Source organism: Plectropomus leopardus, chromosome 5 (genome assembly GCF_026936395.1).
Source record: "Plectropomus leopardus strain MGB_pleo_1.0 chromosome 5, ASM2693639v1, whole genome shotgun sequence".
NCBI classification, from domain to species: Eukaryota; Metazoa; Chordata; class Actinopteri; order Perciformes; family Serranidae; genus Plectropomus; species Plectropomus leopardus.
The window spans coordinates 28153381-28173735 of NC_142180.1; the positions used below are offsets into that span (position 1 = coordinate 28153381).

Consider the following 20355-nt stretch of genomic DNA (forward strand, 5'->3'; position numbering starts at 1 on the left):
CATGGAGTCTTTTAATCCTTTTTGACTCACACAGTATGAAGCAATGCTAAGGAACACAGGGGTATATGTGAATTAACAGTATGAAAGTACAAACGGAACAGAATATTGAAATTGCCCCCACGGGCGATTCTCGGCTGTGCTGTGGCAGCGAGACACTTCCTGGTGCTGCTCCATTTTATATGTATGAAAATCTCTCACGGATCCATGATATACATTATAGATGAGGGCTCCCGTTCTGCACTCCAGTCACTGGAGCAGAATTTTTCCATGATACGCACCCCTCAACACCTCCCCCACCCCCGCTGCCGCCCACTCCTCTCCTCTCTTTCTCTCATCCCTCTCTCCATTCATTTCTCCTTCCATATGCCCTCCCATTGGAGCGTTGTTTCATCCCTCACCAGCTCCCTTTCATCCCTCTCCAGCCCTTTGGTCTCCTATCATTTCATCCTTCCATAAGTCAAACCTTACATCTTTACTTCCACCCATCCGCCCTGCCTTCCTTCACTTTTTCCGCCCCTCCCCCACAACATAGAGCGAGTGAGTGAGCGAAGAACATGTGACCAGTGAGGTGGGAGCCTGCTGGGCCTCTCCCTGCAGTGCCACCATACGTTGATTTGTCTCCTCCGGTTCCATATTGATTTTGTTTTAAACAAGGGGAAAATACAAGAAGAATGAGGTGCCGGAGGTGACATGAAATAAAAAAAAAAAAAGGTGGGAAGGGATTGAAGGGGGAGAAAAGAGAAAAGAGGAAAAGTGCTTCTATGTATCAAATCTGAGTTGGGTCCCGGGTGGATTCAGGGTATTATCAGGAGGTTACTGTACAGAGGGTGAACTCAAAAAGAAGAGGGCAGGAGGGGAGCGATGGAGTGGAGATGAAGAGAGAGTGTGAGGTCCTTTATTTAAAAATCTCTTTTTTATTCCCACCCTTTACTTTGTGCTTGCTAAATGAGTTCTGGGGTTGGCTATGTGGCAAATGCATCTCATTCTATGTCATGGTACAGTTCCTGCCTTAAAATGATTCTCTGCTTAGTTCAATTTAAGTTGTGTGCAGAATAATCGATCCCCCCATTAATTCTACTTAGCTGAGCTTCACAGTACAAGCATGGGCTTGACTGGTCCACCAAGGCCAGCGCTGCTGAATGGCTGACCTTTACACGGCTCGGACTGCCATTGATTTTCAGCAGGACTTATTTCATGAACTGGGGTTTGGGACAGGGCACCCAGATGAAGATGAACTGCGAGGCAAAATCAGTTTCTTTAGGCCTTTTCATTTTCTCTGCGCTCGTCTCTCTTATTTTTCTCTTTTTCTCTGTCCTCTTTACTTTGGAATCAGCACTGTACACCGTATCGACGGAGCTCCGTGGGTGGCGTAGTCTGAGAGCAAATAAAATGTCCCCTGTGTGACCCCCCCTCGAGCTAAGAGCCCCCCATGTCCTGTCAGTGGAGTGCTTGAGTGTGTGCTTTACGTTCATGCTTTAGTCTCTACGTATGCGTGTTCTGTCCGTGCTTGAGTGTATGTAGGTTACATTGTTAAGTGCTTTAGTATGGCTCTCTCTGTGACATGGCCCCTTGGTATTTGCAGTTAGGAAATAATGCAAAGCAGAGAGTGTGAACAAGCCATTAGAGCTGCCAGGACTGCCCTCAGAGCCAAAGAATCGAGGAAAACAATCCTGACCTCATGAAACGACAGACACAACATCTACCTCACGCCTGCCGGGGTGAAGAGGAGGGAAAATAAAGAGAGAACGCATCTCAAATCCCAAATGTAATTTGGGCAGGATTTAAGGTCCTATATTGCACGATGTTAAACCTTTAAGTCCTAATTGTGAGACGAATGTCCTCAGATGAACATCATTAAAACGAATAAATTAATAAATAATAAAAGCTAAGACAAGGAGGGGAGGAAGTGTAGGAGGCTTCTGAGTGTGATTCAGCTCGAGTTCATACAGAGTGCACGGAGTGTCTCCCTTCCTCCCTCCCCGTCTCCGTCTCTCTCTTTTTGGCTTGCATTAGCTGTATATCAGTGACTGTAAAAAAAACATCTTTAAATTTAATACCCACTCATGAATACATGCATGCATACAAATGTCCCTGGATGGTGGGAGGCGTGAGGGGCAGGTAAGGTGATGAGCTGTCAAGGATGTTGCTGTAAAAAGGAGGAAGATATGGTGTGAGGATATTGGTTGGGATGACGGGGTGGACAGGTGTGTAGCACTTCGATTGCACCTCAAGTTAGGGCATCATAATTTAATGATGTGTGTCCTCTTGTCCTATATGACACAACTCCGTCCCTTCCTGTCCCAAACCACAGATCATTCTGCAAAAGTATACGAGCATCAGGGACACTACATGACACTTTTGTTCCCTCTGCGCTCAAAATTTCAACCAAATATCACCATAAACACAAAAACACACATACAAAACTCTGCCCCTAACCACATCCACTCAACCACTCCAAACCCCACCAATGAAATAAGCCACCCAAGGCCTTGGGAGGTAGTGAGGAGTGGGAGTTGGCAGAGACACTTCCAATGTGTTTTCCGCTCCACTGCCTCTTGTTCTCACTTCGTCAGAGTGTGTTTGCTGCAGATTGGGAGAAATGGCGAGAGGTCAGGCCGGTGTGCTGCTTGTCTGGTCCTCAGGTTCTGTGCAGTTCAAGGTTGAATTAGACACAGTGAGAGGGGTTTTGTGTTTATTTAGCAAACAATTTTACTGTGTTGCAGCCTCAGACTTGAGAGGAGGAGGGGGAGACGGGAGACTGTGGTAGAAGACAGGCCTGTCCCTTTTGTTTGGTACTGAATGCGCTTATAGACAAGCAGGGATTTTCTCTAAGTGTCAGGATGAAACATAAGCAGGCTTTACAGCCAAGGGCTGGAGTGGCGGGAGAGTGATGGAACCAGCAGAAGTCGCAGGTGACAGAATGCTGTGTATGTGTGTGTATGTGTGTGTGTGTGTGTGTGTGTGTGTGTGTGTGTGTATGAGACATGGGGTATTGATATGCTGGGAATGAAGCTCGGAGCAGATGGACAGAGCCGGCTGGCCCTGTGTCGATCCTGTGAGCTCTGGCTCCTTCTTGCAATCTCCCCTTTGATGGACACACACACACAGACACACACGCAAACATGTACCAGGCGATGATGCAGAGTCCAGATTTCACCAAGTTGATAATGGTCCTATAGGATAAGAAATGGTCAATCATCTTATCATTAATAACCAGTATGCCATACTGATCTATAGCTATGGCAGATGTGACTGCTTAATGAGACCGAATGGAGAAGTCCTCCAGGGGCGAATCGGAGTAGACAGCGGGATTTCGGGAAGACGGCATGTAAACTGAGCACATATGTACAGTGAAAGGGAGAGTTAACTCGTTATTGTTAACTTAAAGTTTTGTTTTAGAGTCTACTTTCCTGACATAGGTTTTTGTCTCCTCCTGTCTCCATTTTTGTCTGTCTTTCTCTTTCTCGCACCCCTCAGATTTCTCTCCAATTCAAAGCCAACACGCTTGACTGCACCTCCTATCTCTCCTTCCTTCCATCTATCTCTATCCTCCTCTGGCTTCTTCTTCTGCTGGTCCTCTCCCCTGCGAGGAGGGGTGGCATTGGGAGTGAAGGGGGAAGAAAAGTGCAAGTGTTGGTGAATTGCTAATAGGCAATCATAGTGCTCAGGACAAGGATGCCTACTGGAGGTCTAGGGACCATTAAAGAAACGTCAACTCGGCATAGGTATGCCAAGAATTATGAGTCAGTGGGCAGGCAACACTTCTTGGCTCCTATTGGTCAGGGCAGCAGGCCGTAATCTGTCACAATCCTGGAGTTGCTGTGACAGCAGCAGGAGCATTCTGGGCTCAACACAGAGGGTAAAGGAAACATGCAGCTAAGGGTGTGTGTGTGTGTGTGTGTGTGTGTGTGTCTCTATGTATAAGCCTGTCTGAGTGTAGCTGAGTGCATGTAGGGCTGCGCAATAAGCGGAAAATGTACAGAAACTGAAATTATAACTGTATCTCTCACGACTTAATTTAATCATGTTGTTATGTTCAGTAAATTGATTCTGTAAATCAACCCCTTTAATGCACCTGAAAGTACAACAATGAATCACATCTAATCCCAAATACAAACAACTAATCACCGTGCTTGCGTCATTTCTGTGGGTTTAATCCAAGTCGGCATTGTTCCACCAGTTTTAATCGATTTTTTTTTAGCCACTTTTTAACCATGCATTGAACTCCAGATGACTCAGAGAAAGCAACTGAAATGTTGGAAAAACTGCAGCTGGGGTAGTACAAAAAAAAGATGCCATATCATTTGTGTGGGCACACTCTGCTTCAGCAGACACGATGCAGAACAAAACAAAGCTAAATGTGAGCACTGTCTGAAGGTTGTTGTGGCTTTGAGAGGGAACAAGCAATTTGTCTCATAACCTTAAGCACAACTAAGTCACACAATATAATATTGAGAGTGAAGTAATGACAGAAAATCACTCACTTGTCCTGAACATGTTTTATCTAGCGCACAAACGTTCGGTGATGTCATCTGGAATGTCCCAAAAGAATGAATGAGATAACAGAATCCATAAATATTTGATTCATATTTATCTTTAATATTTCTTATTTTGATGGACTCAGAAAGTTTTAAACAGAGCCTGTTTTTTTCGTTGATTCTATATTTTAGCAAACAAAACTTTATCAGCAGTGTTTCACACAGAATTAGAATCAATGTGTGGCGGTAGCTGATGATGTGGAGTGAGGGGATCAGCAAACTTTTGGGTTTTTGTGTGTGTGTGTGTCCCTTTGTGATCTCTCTCTGAATTCAGAGGTTTTTGCAGGTCTGGTAACGCGGCGCGGGCTGAACTCTTTTTGAGCAGCAGTTTGTTGAGGTGGGGACGCGGTGTGGAAAATGGATCAGTTGATCAGTTTCTGGTCGGATTGATCAGAGCTGATAAATAAAATGGTCTTCTATTGCATTCCAGCTATCAGTACAATGATGCATTATGAAAGCAGCTTTTAATGACTAGCATTAGCAAACAAAGGGTGTAGTATAACTATTTTATGACAAAGCGGCCATCAGGGAGTCTGGAAGAAGAGTGCAGTGGAGACATTGGAAAATGAAGCAGGCAGAGCGAAGCATTATTCAGTTATATTCAGAATGTTTTGTATGCCTGTAAATCTTTATATGATTCATAGGCTGTGTATATGCTGTGAGCTGTGAAAATACCAATTTGCAGCGGTGTACCGTGGTATGAATACTGACGGTTATCATACCGTGTACTTTTTCGTACAAGTTTGAATTATAAGAAAATGCCCCCCCCCCCACACACACACACCCACACACACACTTTAAGGGTCATTGTAACTGATAATGATAACAACTGTAACACTGTACACCATGAAACCGTGATATTTTCTGAGACGATAATCGTTACAATCTAATCAAGTTAATCTCATGTTGTTACAACCCTATTAACAGCGTCCGTATTCAGGACACAGTGAAGATGGAGAATCTTGTGAACTGTTGTATCTAAAGAGACATTTTAAGCGCACATGCAATGCTCGGATGCGCACATGCTGCACATGGTGTTGTACATCATTATCATGGTTGTAACTCAGTGACGGTCAGGCAGGACATAATCTTCAAAGCAAATATCAAGGCAGTAGCCAGATAGGGAACATGGCGTCAGTGCATAAGGGCACCTTTAAGCATTAAAGCCTCACACAAGTCCAGATCTGTAATTCTGTCACGGAACATATCCTGTGCCATTTTGCTACTTCCTGCTCACTCCGGACCCTGACTGTGGCGCACGCTGCGATTGGCATGATGTTGCCCTTCTGAAGCCACTGGGTTGGGTCTGTCATCATGATCTTATCTTTCTAAGGACAGTTCCTCAAAATGAACTGAAGAGCGTAAACCACATCAAACAGCGAGCGGAATAAGAAAGAGAGAGAGAGTGTGTCTGTGTGTGTGTGGGAGAGATGTGAGCCCACCAAAAGCTTAAGCCTCCAGTGTGCTGTGCAGATAAGATTCATTAGATAGGTCGGTAAATGCAAGAGAGAGGCAAAGCGAGGCAGACACAGAGAGAGAGAGAGAGATTGAGCTTGCTGCTGCTCCAGCATTTGTTGACACAGATTTACAATGAGTCTCCCACTGCTTCACGCATTACAGTAACACGCCATGTCAATAGCTCTCTGGGCTTGAAAAGCAGCCGTGCCAAAGATGTCTGGGAGTGATGCCCTTCCCCTGATAACCAAAGTGTGCCTCATAAGTCAGGAAGTGGAGGAGAAGGAGGGGCAAAATACAGAGAAAAACTGATTTTTTTTTTGTCTTTTTGTTTTTCTTTTCTCTTGTTAATAAATCCCCACCCACTCTTCTCTCTCAATCTCTACATCTTCTCGAGCATCTTTTCATTAGTTTTCCCGTTTCTGTCACTTCTCTATGATCCTTTTTCCTCCCCCCTCTTCTATCTCTCTCCCTCTGTTTCTCTTTATCTCTTGGACGCCCTGCTACAGGCTCAGTAGGACAGGATTTAGGCATTAGCTCAATCCCCCTATCTACTCCCCCTCATGATTGCACACTGTTTCTGTCACCCACATACCCTAGTCCACTGCACAAGTCTTGTAGGACTCACAGTCTCTTATACGAGTAGTGGTGGAGAGCTTATACTCCACAAGACAGGAAGACATAATCAAGTAGACGGACAAGCATGGCGTGAGAGCGACTGACAGTGTGTGTGTAAAGGACTGGGACAGACAGTGATGAGCCAACTCTGAGGTGCAGGGTGAGCTTTTTATATGGTATTTTGAGTTAATCAAACTCTATACAGAAGTAATAAAGAGTTTGATGAGAACCAACATCAGCCCGTGCCATGCAGCTCTGTCTGCTGAGTCATGGGGCGCCACAAATGAGGTGGTTTTGATGTGTGACATTCACCTTCATGAAATCTTGATGAGAGCTGAGTTCTGCTGTCTGTGTAATGAGGGCTGTAGCACTCAGACAGCTGGCCAACCACTTCAGCTAGTAAAGCAATGATAATAGAGGGGGCTGGAAAGCCTTTTGGAAAGCATTCGGTATATGAACTTCAGGCTGTTCCTGGGAGGCAGTTAGTGTTTTGGGGGAAGAAATAAACAGGAACTTGGATGGCATCAGACAACAGAAGGTCTAATGGTCTTAATCAGAGATGTAGTAGTGGTGTTGGTAGTAATGGTACTAGAGATCGCACATGTTTGTGAAATAGCAGTGGCCTCATTGCTAATTTGTGTATTACAAGGAGCATTCAATGTAACAGATGGATATCAACAGTTTTGTTCCAAAAGGAGCCATTCAGCCTTTGAAAAGAGTAGCACTTACTCGTGAAAAATAACTACAAAGCAAAAACAAATTGCAGATTCTAAACAAGAGCGTGCGTTTTTGTGTTTGAACGACAAAACTCACCTTTGCAGAATGCAAGTTTGTGGGTTTTTTCCCCTATCAAAATGGATATAGCATTATAGAGTAGAGCTTCAAATGTGATACCGACTAGCTGAGGTCTGCAGGTGTCTGTCAGTCCATGTCAGCGCCTCAAGCTGTAAATCCTGTTGGTTCTGATAGGAATCCCAAAGCTTATAGTGGCTGCCATCTCCTCAGCACTGACTGATGCTTCTTATCAGGACCACCACACCGCTGCCGCCAGCACATTTTCACATATGGGTAAATTATAACTCCCTTGCACATACATATTCCCACATGCATTTAAGCACATATATGGACATGCTCACATAGATTCAGTAGCCTATATCCAGGGCAGGACAGCTACAGCAGGAGTACATAACAGTCATACTGCAGTCAGACATGCACCTGCACATACCACCACACAAACACTTATATAAACATGTCATGCATAAATCAGCATGTGTATTTAACAGATCATGAATTTCAGAAAAACCCACATGTAAATAGACAGTTTCACTTCAGATGTGAATGAGATAATACTTTTTATGTACACAAAAAAGATTCAACAGTAATCAATAAGGATGTGCGATAATTATCGGCCCGATAATGGGACTAATGACGTCATATATATAATTCCAATAATTACATTTTTAGCCTATAAAAAGAACCGGTAATAATAAGCATAAATTGCGTTAATTTACTTGCTTTGCCCATGGTTTTGCTCTGCCAGAACTACATTATGCATTATGCTGCACGTGTCGTCAAACTGCTTCACCTGCTAGATCAATTGAAAATGTGTCAACGCAGTCAGCAGCAGGGTTCCCCCCATTGTTTCTTTTCTTTTCTTTTCTTTTTTAACTCTTTCCCCGCTATTGATGAGATTTTCTGTTAATTGGTGTTTTCACTGTAGTGTAGGGGACACTGTTACGAATGTTGTGCAATTAAACAACATGTCCACGTCCAAAAACAAATGAACAAGACGATCTAAGGTGCCAGGGTGACGAGAGGAGAGGACTACTAACATGCTGACTTTATTGCTAGTTAGAGGCTTTTTGGACCCTCTCAGCAGCATTGTTTTTAAGAAAGACAACAGGAGACACATTTAGTAACTTATTTAGATCATCAGGGAACAAGGAGGAAATATACTGTCATTTATTCCAATGCTCGCTACTCTCAGTAACCGCTGAACACTGCTGACAGCTGCCGTCAGACCAGCGTCTCCCCCCTCTCTCCTCCTGCGCCAGGTGTGTGTGTGACAGGGTGACATGACGAGAGGAGACGCTGCTCGCGGTGTGATTTCAGGTGTAGTGACTTCCAGCTCGGTTATACTGAAGGAATAAATTGATATCTGATGTTGGATTCCTTCCAACTCCCAACAAGCAGAATTATATGTAAATATGTTCGCAAGTTCGCAACTAAACCGTTACTTGCTTCCTGACATTTTGGGGCATGTTCTCCTCTATAGTTCCACAATAACTCAAAACAGAATATTATTTTCAGCCTTATTTTTATACAATTCAAGTTGACATTAGAAAATAAGAGATCGTCACTGTAGGCTCTGGCAATATGTGATGTACATTTTTACTATTTTCTTACAGTGTTTGGACCAAATGGCAAATAAATTGATAACAAGAATAATGTAGTGTGCAGAAAAACATTTCTACATGCACAAAGTATACATTAAATCCCTGACAATGAGTGAATATCCTACAGATAAAATGCCAGGTAAAGATTGTCCTTTTGTACAGAGGAGCTAGTGGCATGATTTATGTGAATTATGTTGTTTGTAGTAGGTTAATCTTTAGCGATGAATATAGAGCCAAGAGTATCCGTTTATTACAAAGACTCTAAACATTGTCACAGTGTTTTATTAGCTGTGTGAAAATACACTTTGTTTTGCTAAAAAAATGTATCATGATATCATTCACTGCAAAACTACATTATCACATTTTCATGTAAAAGTGGTCTTTTCATATGCAGTTAATTTGCAGTATTAAGAAATAGTTCATTACCCAGCTCGACTGAGCCTTTTAAATTTGATCTTCATTTGTAATTTGTGATTTTTTTTATTGTTAATGGACAATTATTGTGATTGCAATGAAGCACTTCATAACTATAAATCATTACACCCCCAGCTCTCTCTCTCTACGCTACTTTCTCTGTTTCGCTCCTGTACTGTATACAGTACAGATTTATTAGCTGAAGTCAGGGCCCCCGGACAGCCACCACTCAGCACTCCCTCGGATCAATAATTGGAAATATTAATTATATCAGTAGAGACGGCTCAGTCAGAGGAGGGCTGTTTATGCTCCTGTTACTGAGCAATGCAGCAACATGAGCTTTGATGGCCCACTAATACGTATTAATGATCCCAGAACAAACATTACTCTATATTAAACCTGAGTGAAAGCCGAAAGACATCACACATATTGTATGGCTATTAGAGTTATTTTATTGCAAGCACTGTAAGTAAGTGCTGTTGCATAACTGCTGTAAAAAGACTTTACTACTGAGAGATGAGCTTCTGGTAAACCAGGACAAGATTTACTGGAAATTTATTTCAGTTTACTGCATTCTTCTGTATTTTAGGTTCCTCTTTTTGGATGATATCAAAGTTAATGACTGGCAAAGTTTTGGGGCTTGGAATTGTACCAGGTCTTTGAAACCCTTTCCAAGGCAGCATTATTGCCTTGCTATTTGCTTTCTCTGGGGTTTCAGCAGTGGGGCTGAACAATTAATTGCATTCAAATCAACATTACAATGTAATAGAGTAAAATTTTCTAATTGTAAGAGCCACACTTACAAAAAAAAACCTGTTAGTTTTCGTATTGCTACACAATCCAACCATCATTTTAGATGTATTGATGTTTTAATTTTTCTTTTGAAACTGTTGTAAATGAGGACATCCCCTCGATGATACATAAAGATTTAAATAAAGGTTGAATGAATCAATGAACTAACCAGAGGGTTGGAAACACCTTCATGTGCACACTTGAAATGCTTCATGTGATATATGCAAATGAGAGCAGATAAAAACAACTTTCAAAATGCCTTGTGCAAGCTTTGATGCTCACAGTATGATCATGTGGAGATAGCCAAGGGCGGGTTTAAGTGCAATGCACGACCTCATATTACGTTGTTATAAGAGTAGCATAGTGAGTCGGTGGTCGAGAGAGAGAGGCTGGATGCACTGAGAGGTGACAGGAGTGGAGAAAAATATTAACTGTAAAGTTGTCAAGTGCTAGTAAATGTACAGCGTAGGCTTCAGTTTGTCCATGAATAAACTCTGCAGCTAATCAACATATAATGTTGGTCGCTTGCTTCCCAACTTCTGGGTAAAGTGATGGCTTTGAGTTATCTGAATATTTTTTATTTTTTTGCTCTGTTACTGTCACTGACTGGAGTTCAATAAGACACATTTTTATTTTTCATATATTAGTGCTCACACAGGGCTGTTTTTCTGCATTGCTTTGTTCAGTTTGTATGCAAGTTAAGTCATTTTGATTATATTACCTTATATAACATGTTTACAAGGCTGAAAGTTACATTTATAATATTCTACTGTGATTGAAGGTCAATAGCTAAATATAGACATGTTATTCATATTATTTCATGCATGGGTTCATCATATGTAATCATAACACAAGCCTGGCCTACATGAGGGAGCACTTCATATGCTGACTGTATCCAGTGTTGTGTTGGTCATATTACAGATTTATTTATTGCGCAGTCTGTCATTTATTTGTCATATTATACAAGGTACAACTCCAGTGAAATGTAATCCTGTATGCTTCTTTAACTTGTAAACTGTAATTTCATCCTTTTTTGCTTCCTTTACATTGTTAGCTGTAGCTTCATACTTGCCCATATTTCCATATGGTTCTGGTAATCCTTGGTTTCTGGTTGTGGAATCATTTAACTGTCCACACATCCCGACCTCCACTAGATAGCTGTATGAAGCCACCTCTGAATGACATATAGCAGTAATCCACTTGTGTAAATATCAGCAATTGATTAATAATGAAACGAAGGAACTTTTTTTTAAATTGCATACTGAATCACAGTATTGATGAGAAAGAAAATCTAAATTTGATTATTTCCCCCTATCATTCAACCCTATACAGCAGTGTGGAGTCTGGGACTGTACTGCTCAATCCAGCGAAACTCGACTAGTCATGAACTCATTACTGCTGTAGATAGTGCCAACAGTAGACTCTAAATCCTCCACGCTACTAACAAGCCAAGTCCTGACTACACTTCCTTGACTTGCTCTAATTTGAAATCATACAGTGGGATGTCTTTTGTGGCCGCAGCCCAGGGCCTGTAGTCTTTTTTGTGGCTAATAATAGTTTCAGTAGAAAGACATTTGCTCCCCAGCTGGGACATACTTAACCAGGATACTGAGATAATGTATTGATCATATAGTATGTTGGTCCAGGAGTGGTCACACGTAGGTGCTTCAATATGTAGCTAGTTTCAGTCAAAGAATAAAAATGGCTCACAAAAAAACAAACCAACTGGCAGTGTGTGTATTTTCCAGGCCCATTGCACACTACATTATGTACTTTAGGCCTGGGGGTTTCCATCTCACCCTCCATATAAAACAGCAGCATACTAGTGCTAAGAGCTTTAATTCAACTGACTCGAGGCTTAACTGGGCAAATGAGACGGCTTAATAAAAGCATATGGAACTATAGATTTTTCAAAGCCCTTAGAGCAGCAAAGCTTTTGGAGCGAAAGAAAGAGAAAGACCAAGGCTTGTACAAGAAAAACAAAAACAGTTTTTTCAACCAGAAGATGAAGAAATGTAACTAATTTAAAGGCTGTGCAGCCACTGCGTTGTTGTGAGTCAGCCGAAGAGCTTGTTTTTTTAGATGCACAAAAAAAAAATCAGCTGACATTCACTTTAAACTGGCCTTTAAGATAAAAAGGAGCCTAATGCAAGGCACTCTAATTGTAAAATTGTCATTATGACCTCAAAAAGTGCCCACCTTATATGCTTCTTTAACACAGCATTTTACCGCCTCACACCAACATGTTAATGCACCCTGAGTCAGCACAGACTTGTCACATGTCTTCCGACTGCATGACTACTTTTATATTCCTTTTTTCATTTCCTTTTTGGTTTTCATTTAATTTTTGTTTTTTTTAAAGGCTTGCAGATATTGTGTTTCCATGCAATGCTAAAACTTAATAGATAAAAATGTGAAAATAATGGCTGCATGGAGGACACAAAAACAGTTCAACAACCTTCTAGGTTTTCTGGCAGTGATGTTTACAACTTGTGATTTGTGGCACTGAAACATGCAAAATGCAGTCTTTTAAGAAAGTGTTTTTACTGGACTAGAGTTTTCCTCATGGGTGGTCAAATGCAAATAAATCTGGACAAATTCAAAAAGAGCAAATTATTGTAGGAGACAGATTATTTGTGCTTCATTGGATGACACATCCATACTGAGAACATGCTGAGCATTTATACTGGAAAAAAAGCATAATAACACTAGGACTGTCATGCCTGGTTACCTAAACCTTACTGAATAAATCAAGGTATTTAAAGAGGTACTTCACTTCTGGATACATGCTCTTTTCATAAAACTAACCTGTCTGTGCCCAAGAAATATACTTTTGAATTTGGTGCTACATGACCTGAAGAAACAGATGAAAAGGGGCTGTGGCATTTACATTTGCTTGGAGGTAAAAGACCTACAACTACCAGAATGCTCTGCAATGCATTTGTGCAAGCTTGGCTGCTTTGATGCAGGAAACAACATGGCGATGGTAACAAATGATGTAAACATTTGAGGTGAGAATTATGCAAATAAAAACACATTACAGGCAAAAAAAAATAGGCAATTCAGATAAACATTTTTACTTTGTATTTGATCAGCACTACCTAGTTTTACAGTTTGACCTGTGTTTGAAAGTGAGAGAGAGAGAGGAGGGCTGGTGTCTCTTGATCCACTTTTATACTCTTGCTTCTGTGGTAATGGGCATACGAAATGCAAAAGTGCAATCTTTAGGTTGAGCAAAAGCCATAAAGTGAGTTAAAAATCCATCATATGGTGTGTTTTTGAGCTGAGAGATGATTGGGGGGATCTGGTAAGATGGAGGGAAGTTTACCACTGTTCATTTATTACCCACATTGTTATGTTACAAAGCTAGTTTAAAATCAGCAAAATATCCCTTTAAGTGACGTACACGTCCTTAGGTAAAAACCCTTGAAAGGAAACAGAATATAAGTACAGATGAGTTGAAGTTTCTCTCTTAGTATCAGTTCAAGTTTAAAACACATTTGTATTATTTGGCCAGTTGGTCAATTTATACTTGAAACTGTAGATTTTTTTACAGGGGAGTCTATAGGGAGGAGATAAGTGTTGTACAGTGCTGTTGTGCTTCTCTTTTTCAGTGTGTGTGTGAAAGTGAAAGGCAGGAGGGTGGAGTCAGGGCAGTAAAAAACACGACTCAACAAAGACGCAATCTTATTAAAGAGTTGCAGTAAGCTCTCTCTCTCTCTCTCTCTCTCTCTCTCCCTCCCTCTCTCTCTCTTTCTCTCTCCCCTCTCTCTCTCTCTCTCTCCCCCCCTCTCTCTCTCTCTCTCTTTCTCTCTCTCTCTCTCTCTCTCTCTCTCTCTCCCTCTCTCTCTCTCTCTCTCTCTCTCTCTCTCTCTCTCTCAATTCATCTTCAATTCAGGAAGTTTTATTTACACGATACAGCAAACAAAGCCAAACTAACAAACAATCAAAAGCAATAAGGTGCAGGTTACTGTCCCTTTAATTCACACACACACACACACACACACACACACGCACATATGTACAAACATATTGTATATGTCTCATATTGAATGTTGACATATAAGCACATGATTTGCAAAGGTGTGTGTGTGTGTGTGTGTGTGTGTGTCATAAGTATCAATTGTAAAAAAAGATGAAAAAAGAAAAAAAATCCAATGTAGTCTCTCTCTTTCTCTCTCTCTCTCTTTCTCTCTCTCTCTTTCTTTCACTCTCTCTCTCTCTCTTTCACTCTCTCTCTCTCTCTCTCTCTCTCTCTCTCTCTCTCTCTCTCTCTCTCTCTCTGTCGTTCATTGTGGGTGTGTCGAGAAGCTGCGAGCTCCAGCCCACCAACGACTGAGTAAAAAACATACCTCACAGTATCTGGAGTTAATGAATGGTCTCCTTGGCAACAGCAGCACTTAATACATTTCACATAAAGTTACCTTGTCTGTGCTGTGTGTGAGCATGCATTTAGTGATAGTGTGCTCTGCAATGTGCCCTTAATTTATGCTGGAATTACACAATTTTCTTTGTTTGTGTTCAAGGGGAATGGAATAAACTGAGCAGCATGAGTAGTGACTGTTCAGGACCATAATGCATTGCTCTCGGGCAAATAGATAGACCATTAAGCTGGCATGTTGGAGGCTGAACAGTAACTAGCTTTAGAGAGAGCTGCCTCCCACACACAGGCACCCTGTAGAGACGGCTGAGATCATAGCTTGGTAGAGGAGCCACAGCCGCCGATTTGGCCTCCTCCATCATGAATTTGAACGAAAATCAGCTGGCAGGATGGAAGCGTCTCTCGTCCGTTTGACATGTCAAAGGCAAATTCAAAGATTTCCTGTTTTGTCAAGTTATCTGTGAATTTGTCTTGAGGATGTTTTTTTCCTCCATTCGGAGGTGTTTCTGTCTCAGAGGTTGCTTTGAACACGCGTGCGATAGTGTCGCGGTTGATTCTGTAATCTATCCGTACATGCTGGGGAGCTGTGCGCCCTGTGGCTTGGCATTAGCATACTGTAGGGGTTACTTTGCTCGTGTTGTACAAGGAAAAGAAAGCACTTGTAGTTGGGGAGGGAGGAGGATGGGGGAGCGAGCCAAGAAACAAGGAGCCAAAACCTCAACCTTCACAAGCAAAGCATCCTCCCTGTTTTCCTACAAAGACTTAGCCAGTGCTAGTTATTATTTACGATGGGTAAATTTATGGAATAATTTCAGTGAGGGAAGGTTACTCAGTTCCTCAAGGTGAAAATGGATACGTTTAGCACTTAATGAATCGGGCCTGGGCCTCTCCCCCATATATCAGCATGTTATTAAGACATTTTAAAATCCCATTATGGTGTTTCTCCTTGAACATGTCATGCTTTTATTGGACTGCCCTGTCTTTAAATCTGACCTTTTCAGCCCTGCTCTGGAATTGAACAGAAAAAAGATACATGACAGGGTGACGGAAAAAAAAATATACATATGTAGGTATAAAAATATCAGTACCGGGTGGTTTTCAGTCATCTGACTGGGATGCCTGGTAATGGGAAATAGTTCCCAGCAATAAAAAGATGCTTAAATAGCAGCTACAAATGGTTTACTGTAAATGGAGAGTGTGGTAAGAGGTTGCTTTTATGTTCCAGTAATCTTGTTATAAATTGGTGCCACTTTTGGCCCCAATTTTATTAAAATGTGTGGTTTTTACTGTTAAATCTATTTGTTTTGGACTGAATCGTGGAAGGAGGGGTGCTTGCATCAGACAAGTGCACATAAATTGTATTGCAAGCTTTATGCACTGCTACAGTACATGTATACATATTATACATTGTGTGTGTGGGTGTATAAACAGCATGCATGCTGTCATGTGACTAGGAGGCATGTGTTCAATTAAAAAACAAAACAAAACGGTGGTGCAGCTATAACAAACATATTGCAAATCACAGCTAGATCTTTTAGACTTTTCCTGTCTGGTGAAATTGTTCAGCTTGAACAACAATAATGAAAAAAGAAGGAGGTAAAATTGGGGAAGGAGGAGAGCGTGACACAAAGACTGTGATGACAGAAGCATCTAATCCAGGCAATGCCATTCTTATCAGGGTCCAGTGGATTAGAGTGAGCCTCCTAACCAGAGAATCCTTCCCAGCCAGACACTCTCCACAGCCCAAGGGCCTGGATCAATAGGCCTGCATTGATCTCTCTCCTCCTGTGGCTGGATTCACTTTTAGTAGGACTGCCTCGGCCTCTATCACTAAGGCACACATCTGCAGCCTTGCAACTTCTCCATGCACTTGCAATGAAATACCTCAAATACAAATGGACACACAGATACACACACAGACTTTCAATTTTATGTGTGAAAGAGTTGTTTTGTTTACACTGAAAAACAGGCAGCAGAAACACCATAGTGTCAAGTCAACTTAGCTGCATGATGGTGCTTCGGTTTCCTCCCCAGCCAAGGCACTTTGATCAGTCTCACAGAACAGCCATTAGTATGGGAGAGAGGGTCTTGACACCTCTGGTTTGTGGCCTGTTGTTGTAGCAACGACAGCCCGAGTCGCCAGCGCTAACCTCTCTGTTGCTCTTTCTTCTCTCTCCTCCAGATGACTCGCCCCATCCAGGTGAAACCGGCTGACAGCGAGAGTCGTGGAGGTAGTTGTCTTCTTTTCTCCATCATTTATTCATGTCCCCTTTTCATCTGCCTTATCTAGGCTAATTCTTTTCATTCTTTCCCTCTGATCTCATCTGTTCCACTGCTCTCAATGCAATATTTCTTCAGCCAACACTCTTTTTATCTCATCCCAATTCCTTTTATTCTCATGCTGCCGCTGTGCTTACATAATGGTAGCAACTTGATCATTGCAGAGTCTACTGAAGAGATGAATGTAAAAAAAAAAAAGAAACGTTACGTGACAGAGGAGAGACTGGATGTCATCTTTGGCCCAATTCTAATACACCCCTTGCTCCTACCACTTAGTCCATACCCCTACGTTTTGCATCTTCACATAAAGGGGTAGGATGTCCTGATTTTCGTTGGATAGAATGGTAGGGGGACGTTTAAAGGCTGCATGGCCCTTTAAACTGAGCTTTAAAGTGGCATACTTTGAACTGCTATTAGAAATTATCAGCAAGATAGCAACAAAACAAACCCATAAATGTGATTTCTTTGTTCAAGAAGATTCAAAAAAGCATGTTAATGATCACATTATTTTACTTAAATGTCATTTCAATGTGTTATGGTCCTTTTCTTTTTAACAAGCATTACAAAATAAATCACTTGTATGCCAGTATCTTTGTTGATAACTAGCTAGCTAGGCAACATAACATTGTTATTGATGATCTGTGCATGGCAGTTGCACATTTAGATATATTTCCCCGTCGCATTATCCCCTTGGATGGCATATGACACCCAAAATTTGACTTAAGTCCAGCAGTGAAGTTGCTGCACTTGTTACTGCTCCTCACATATCAGTGCAGACAGTGAGGGTAGGTGCACGGGTGGCTGACATTCGGCTACAGAGCGAATTTGACGACATGTTTGATCAATTGATAGTGTGAAAATAAAGTTGTTTAAAAATCACGAGTGTCCTGATAACCACAAAAGGATGCCCTTAGCCCACACAAAAGAAATAACTACAGCAGGAGATGGCATATTTGTCATGTCTGGCAATACTCATCGCATCTCTTTATATAACACCAGTATACAGATGAGGGTTTGTTTGGTCATGAAAAACCTGGAAAAGTCATGGAATGTGTAAATAGCAATTTCCAGTTCTGGAAAATTAGGGAATTTTGTTTAACAAATACCCGTATAATAGAGTATATGTGGTGAAAAAACTAAATAACAACATGTTGATGTTCAGGCACATCAGTCACGTTACCTGACGTTATTTTGTTCTCTGGGGTAACTTCAGATTGCGACCTGAGTTGCACCTTGTCTGTTGACGAGATGTAAGTTTGTGCAAAGCCGGAAAATGCCAATTTTATGATGTCCAGCTTTACTTTCAAAAGTATAATACATGGCTTTGAAAAGACAATCCACAGTAGTCGTTTCGGAGAATGTATGGTCATGGAAATTTCCTCAAAGTCATGGAAAAGTCAAAGAAATGTCATGGAAATTTGTTGGCAAAAATGTGTGTCAACCCTGACAGATGACCTATCAGTGTCTTGAAGGCTTGACTCATTTCATAGGGAAAGTTTTTAACATTACCCCTTGTATCTTGGTTCAGAGGCAAAATGGCACTTGAAAAACAAGGAGTAGGGATAAAAATATGAGATGGGATTGGCCCTTTGTTTGACGTCTTGTCTCTTTGTTTGTGGCAGTTAACAAATTGTAGTAGAAATGTCTGTAATCTGGCCTCATTCATATTGCAGCTTGTGTTTCTGGTTCAAATCCTTTGGGTTTGTGGATTAATCTCACACAGAGTCATTCTGCGAGTGCCCTTGTACTTGATGTAATTGATGTAAGAGTGTTATTGAAAGTATGTAGGGCTGTGATGGGCTTCCCTGCTGCCCATCTCCTTTTCTTGTTCCCTATGCCAAGTACATTATCGTTGCACTGTAAATTAGATAGTGATTAGGCTCAATTCTGGAGCCATAGCCATGTAAAGGCCCCGTTAGAAACCACACGGCTTGGTCTGTGTGTGTTTGAAACACGAGAGTAAATGGTATATAGGGAGGGGAAAATGGAGCAGGAGCACGCACAGCTTGCCAAACAATCAATAAATTTGCAGGGTTCTTGCCAAGATCCTCATTACTTGGCCTTAATTCTGTCGTCTTTGATCTCTCCCGTTTTTGGAGGCTTTCATTTACTCACTGCCTATCTGCATATATGTTAATGGGATGAGGAGGCATCCTTTAAGTCAGTGTCAGAGACAATGAACCTTGCTGTTATTTTTTTGGTGTGCATCTCATGTGTCACCCTGTAACAAAACGAGTGCCTTTTTGTTGTTGAAATGGGGAAGCGTTGTTCTCAGTCTCTCTCATCCTTTTGGATGGAGACAGAGAGAGAGAGATTTGGAAGTGAAAAACAGACAGGGAGAGAAAATGCGAGCACGATGCCAACTGCATACAGCTGCCGTGCCGCACTTCTGAGGCTTTACCTAAAAACCTCTGCCTGTTTTGGGTGAATTAGGATGGCTGGCCACTTGGCTGCCTGTCAAATGCACACAATCTTCAAAGGACAGCATAACCCCTTGAGATGGATGGAAGAAAGGCCAATAAAGATCACTGTCAGTCCTCCATGTTCTCTTTCTTTCTTTCCTCTCTTTCTTTCCCTCTGTCTTTCTTTCTTTCCCCCTCATCTTCTCTCCTTCTCACAACCATTCATTCAAGCTTTAGAGGAGTGGTGAGACAAGCAAAAGGGTCTTGTGCTGTCAAGATTGATGTCCCCTATAGCTCCATTGATTTTGCCATTGTGATGCTGTGTGTCCACATTAACAATGACACTCAGCTGTCTCTTTACTTGGCTGTGAGTTGCCGGGTTTAAAGCTCCCAGGGCACTTTGGTCAGTATGGGGTCCTCTTACTGGCCAGCCGTGGGGACCCAACCAAGGAACAAATGAGTGCTGGAACAGACCTGAGAGTTGCACATCATCTTAAATGAACAGGTCAGAGTGGCGCCACAGGGGCAATCAAACACTAGCGTGACTTTAACGGGTTAGGAGGTAGAAACGAAAGCTGGAGAAAGGGAATGTGTGAATGAGAATGGATTTGATTTTCACTTTTTAAATCATGTATTCTCATCCTTGCTTCCAGATTGCTGGCTTGAATTATTTCTGTGATTATCCTTGGCAAAGATAATTTTGGTTTTCTCTCTATCTGGTTCTGTCTTTAGCTGCTCGTGCTACTGTTAGCTGATGGACTGTGCTGCAGATGCATCTCCATGGCCTACTTTTACGAGTCTTAGCTTCTTATTTGCTGTAAAAGATTGACAAGAATTTTATTGTGCTGTAATTATGCAGGGCCCTTTGATTATTGCTCTCCTTATTTCACGTTGTCAAAATTGCCAAGATTTAATTTTTGTAATTTTGATCCTTATTTGCCCGCTGTTGCCAGCAGATCAATAACTTCAGGACTATAACTCAGCGTGTTGCACAGGAGCTGGAAGAGCTGATGCAAAAAATATTAATTAGCCTCTCCGTGCAGTGGAGGGAGGGACACTGGAGGACAGACCCAGTCTGG

The 20355-nt window shown here is 41.7% G+C and overlaps 1 protein-coding gene across 7 annotated transcripts in view; it reads left to right on the forward strand.

Annotated features, from left to right (window-relative positions):
• Positions 1-20355, forward strand: part of celf5a (cugbp, Elav-like family member 5a) — a 220148-nt gene that overhangs the window by 102699 nt on the left and 97094 nt on the right. For all 7 annotated transcript variants that reach the window (XM_042482210.2, XM_088077880.1, XM_042482195.2 and 4 more), the window contains exon 3: positions 16777-16825. In XM_042482210.2, coding sequence (XP_042338144.1) covers positions 16777-16825 — 49 coding nt within the window. The remainder of the gene's footprint in view (positions 1-16776; positions 16826-20355) is intronic.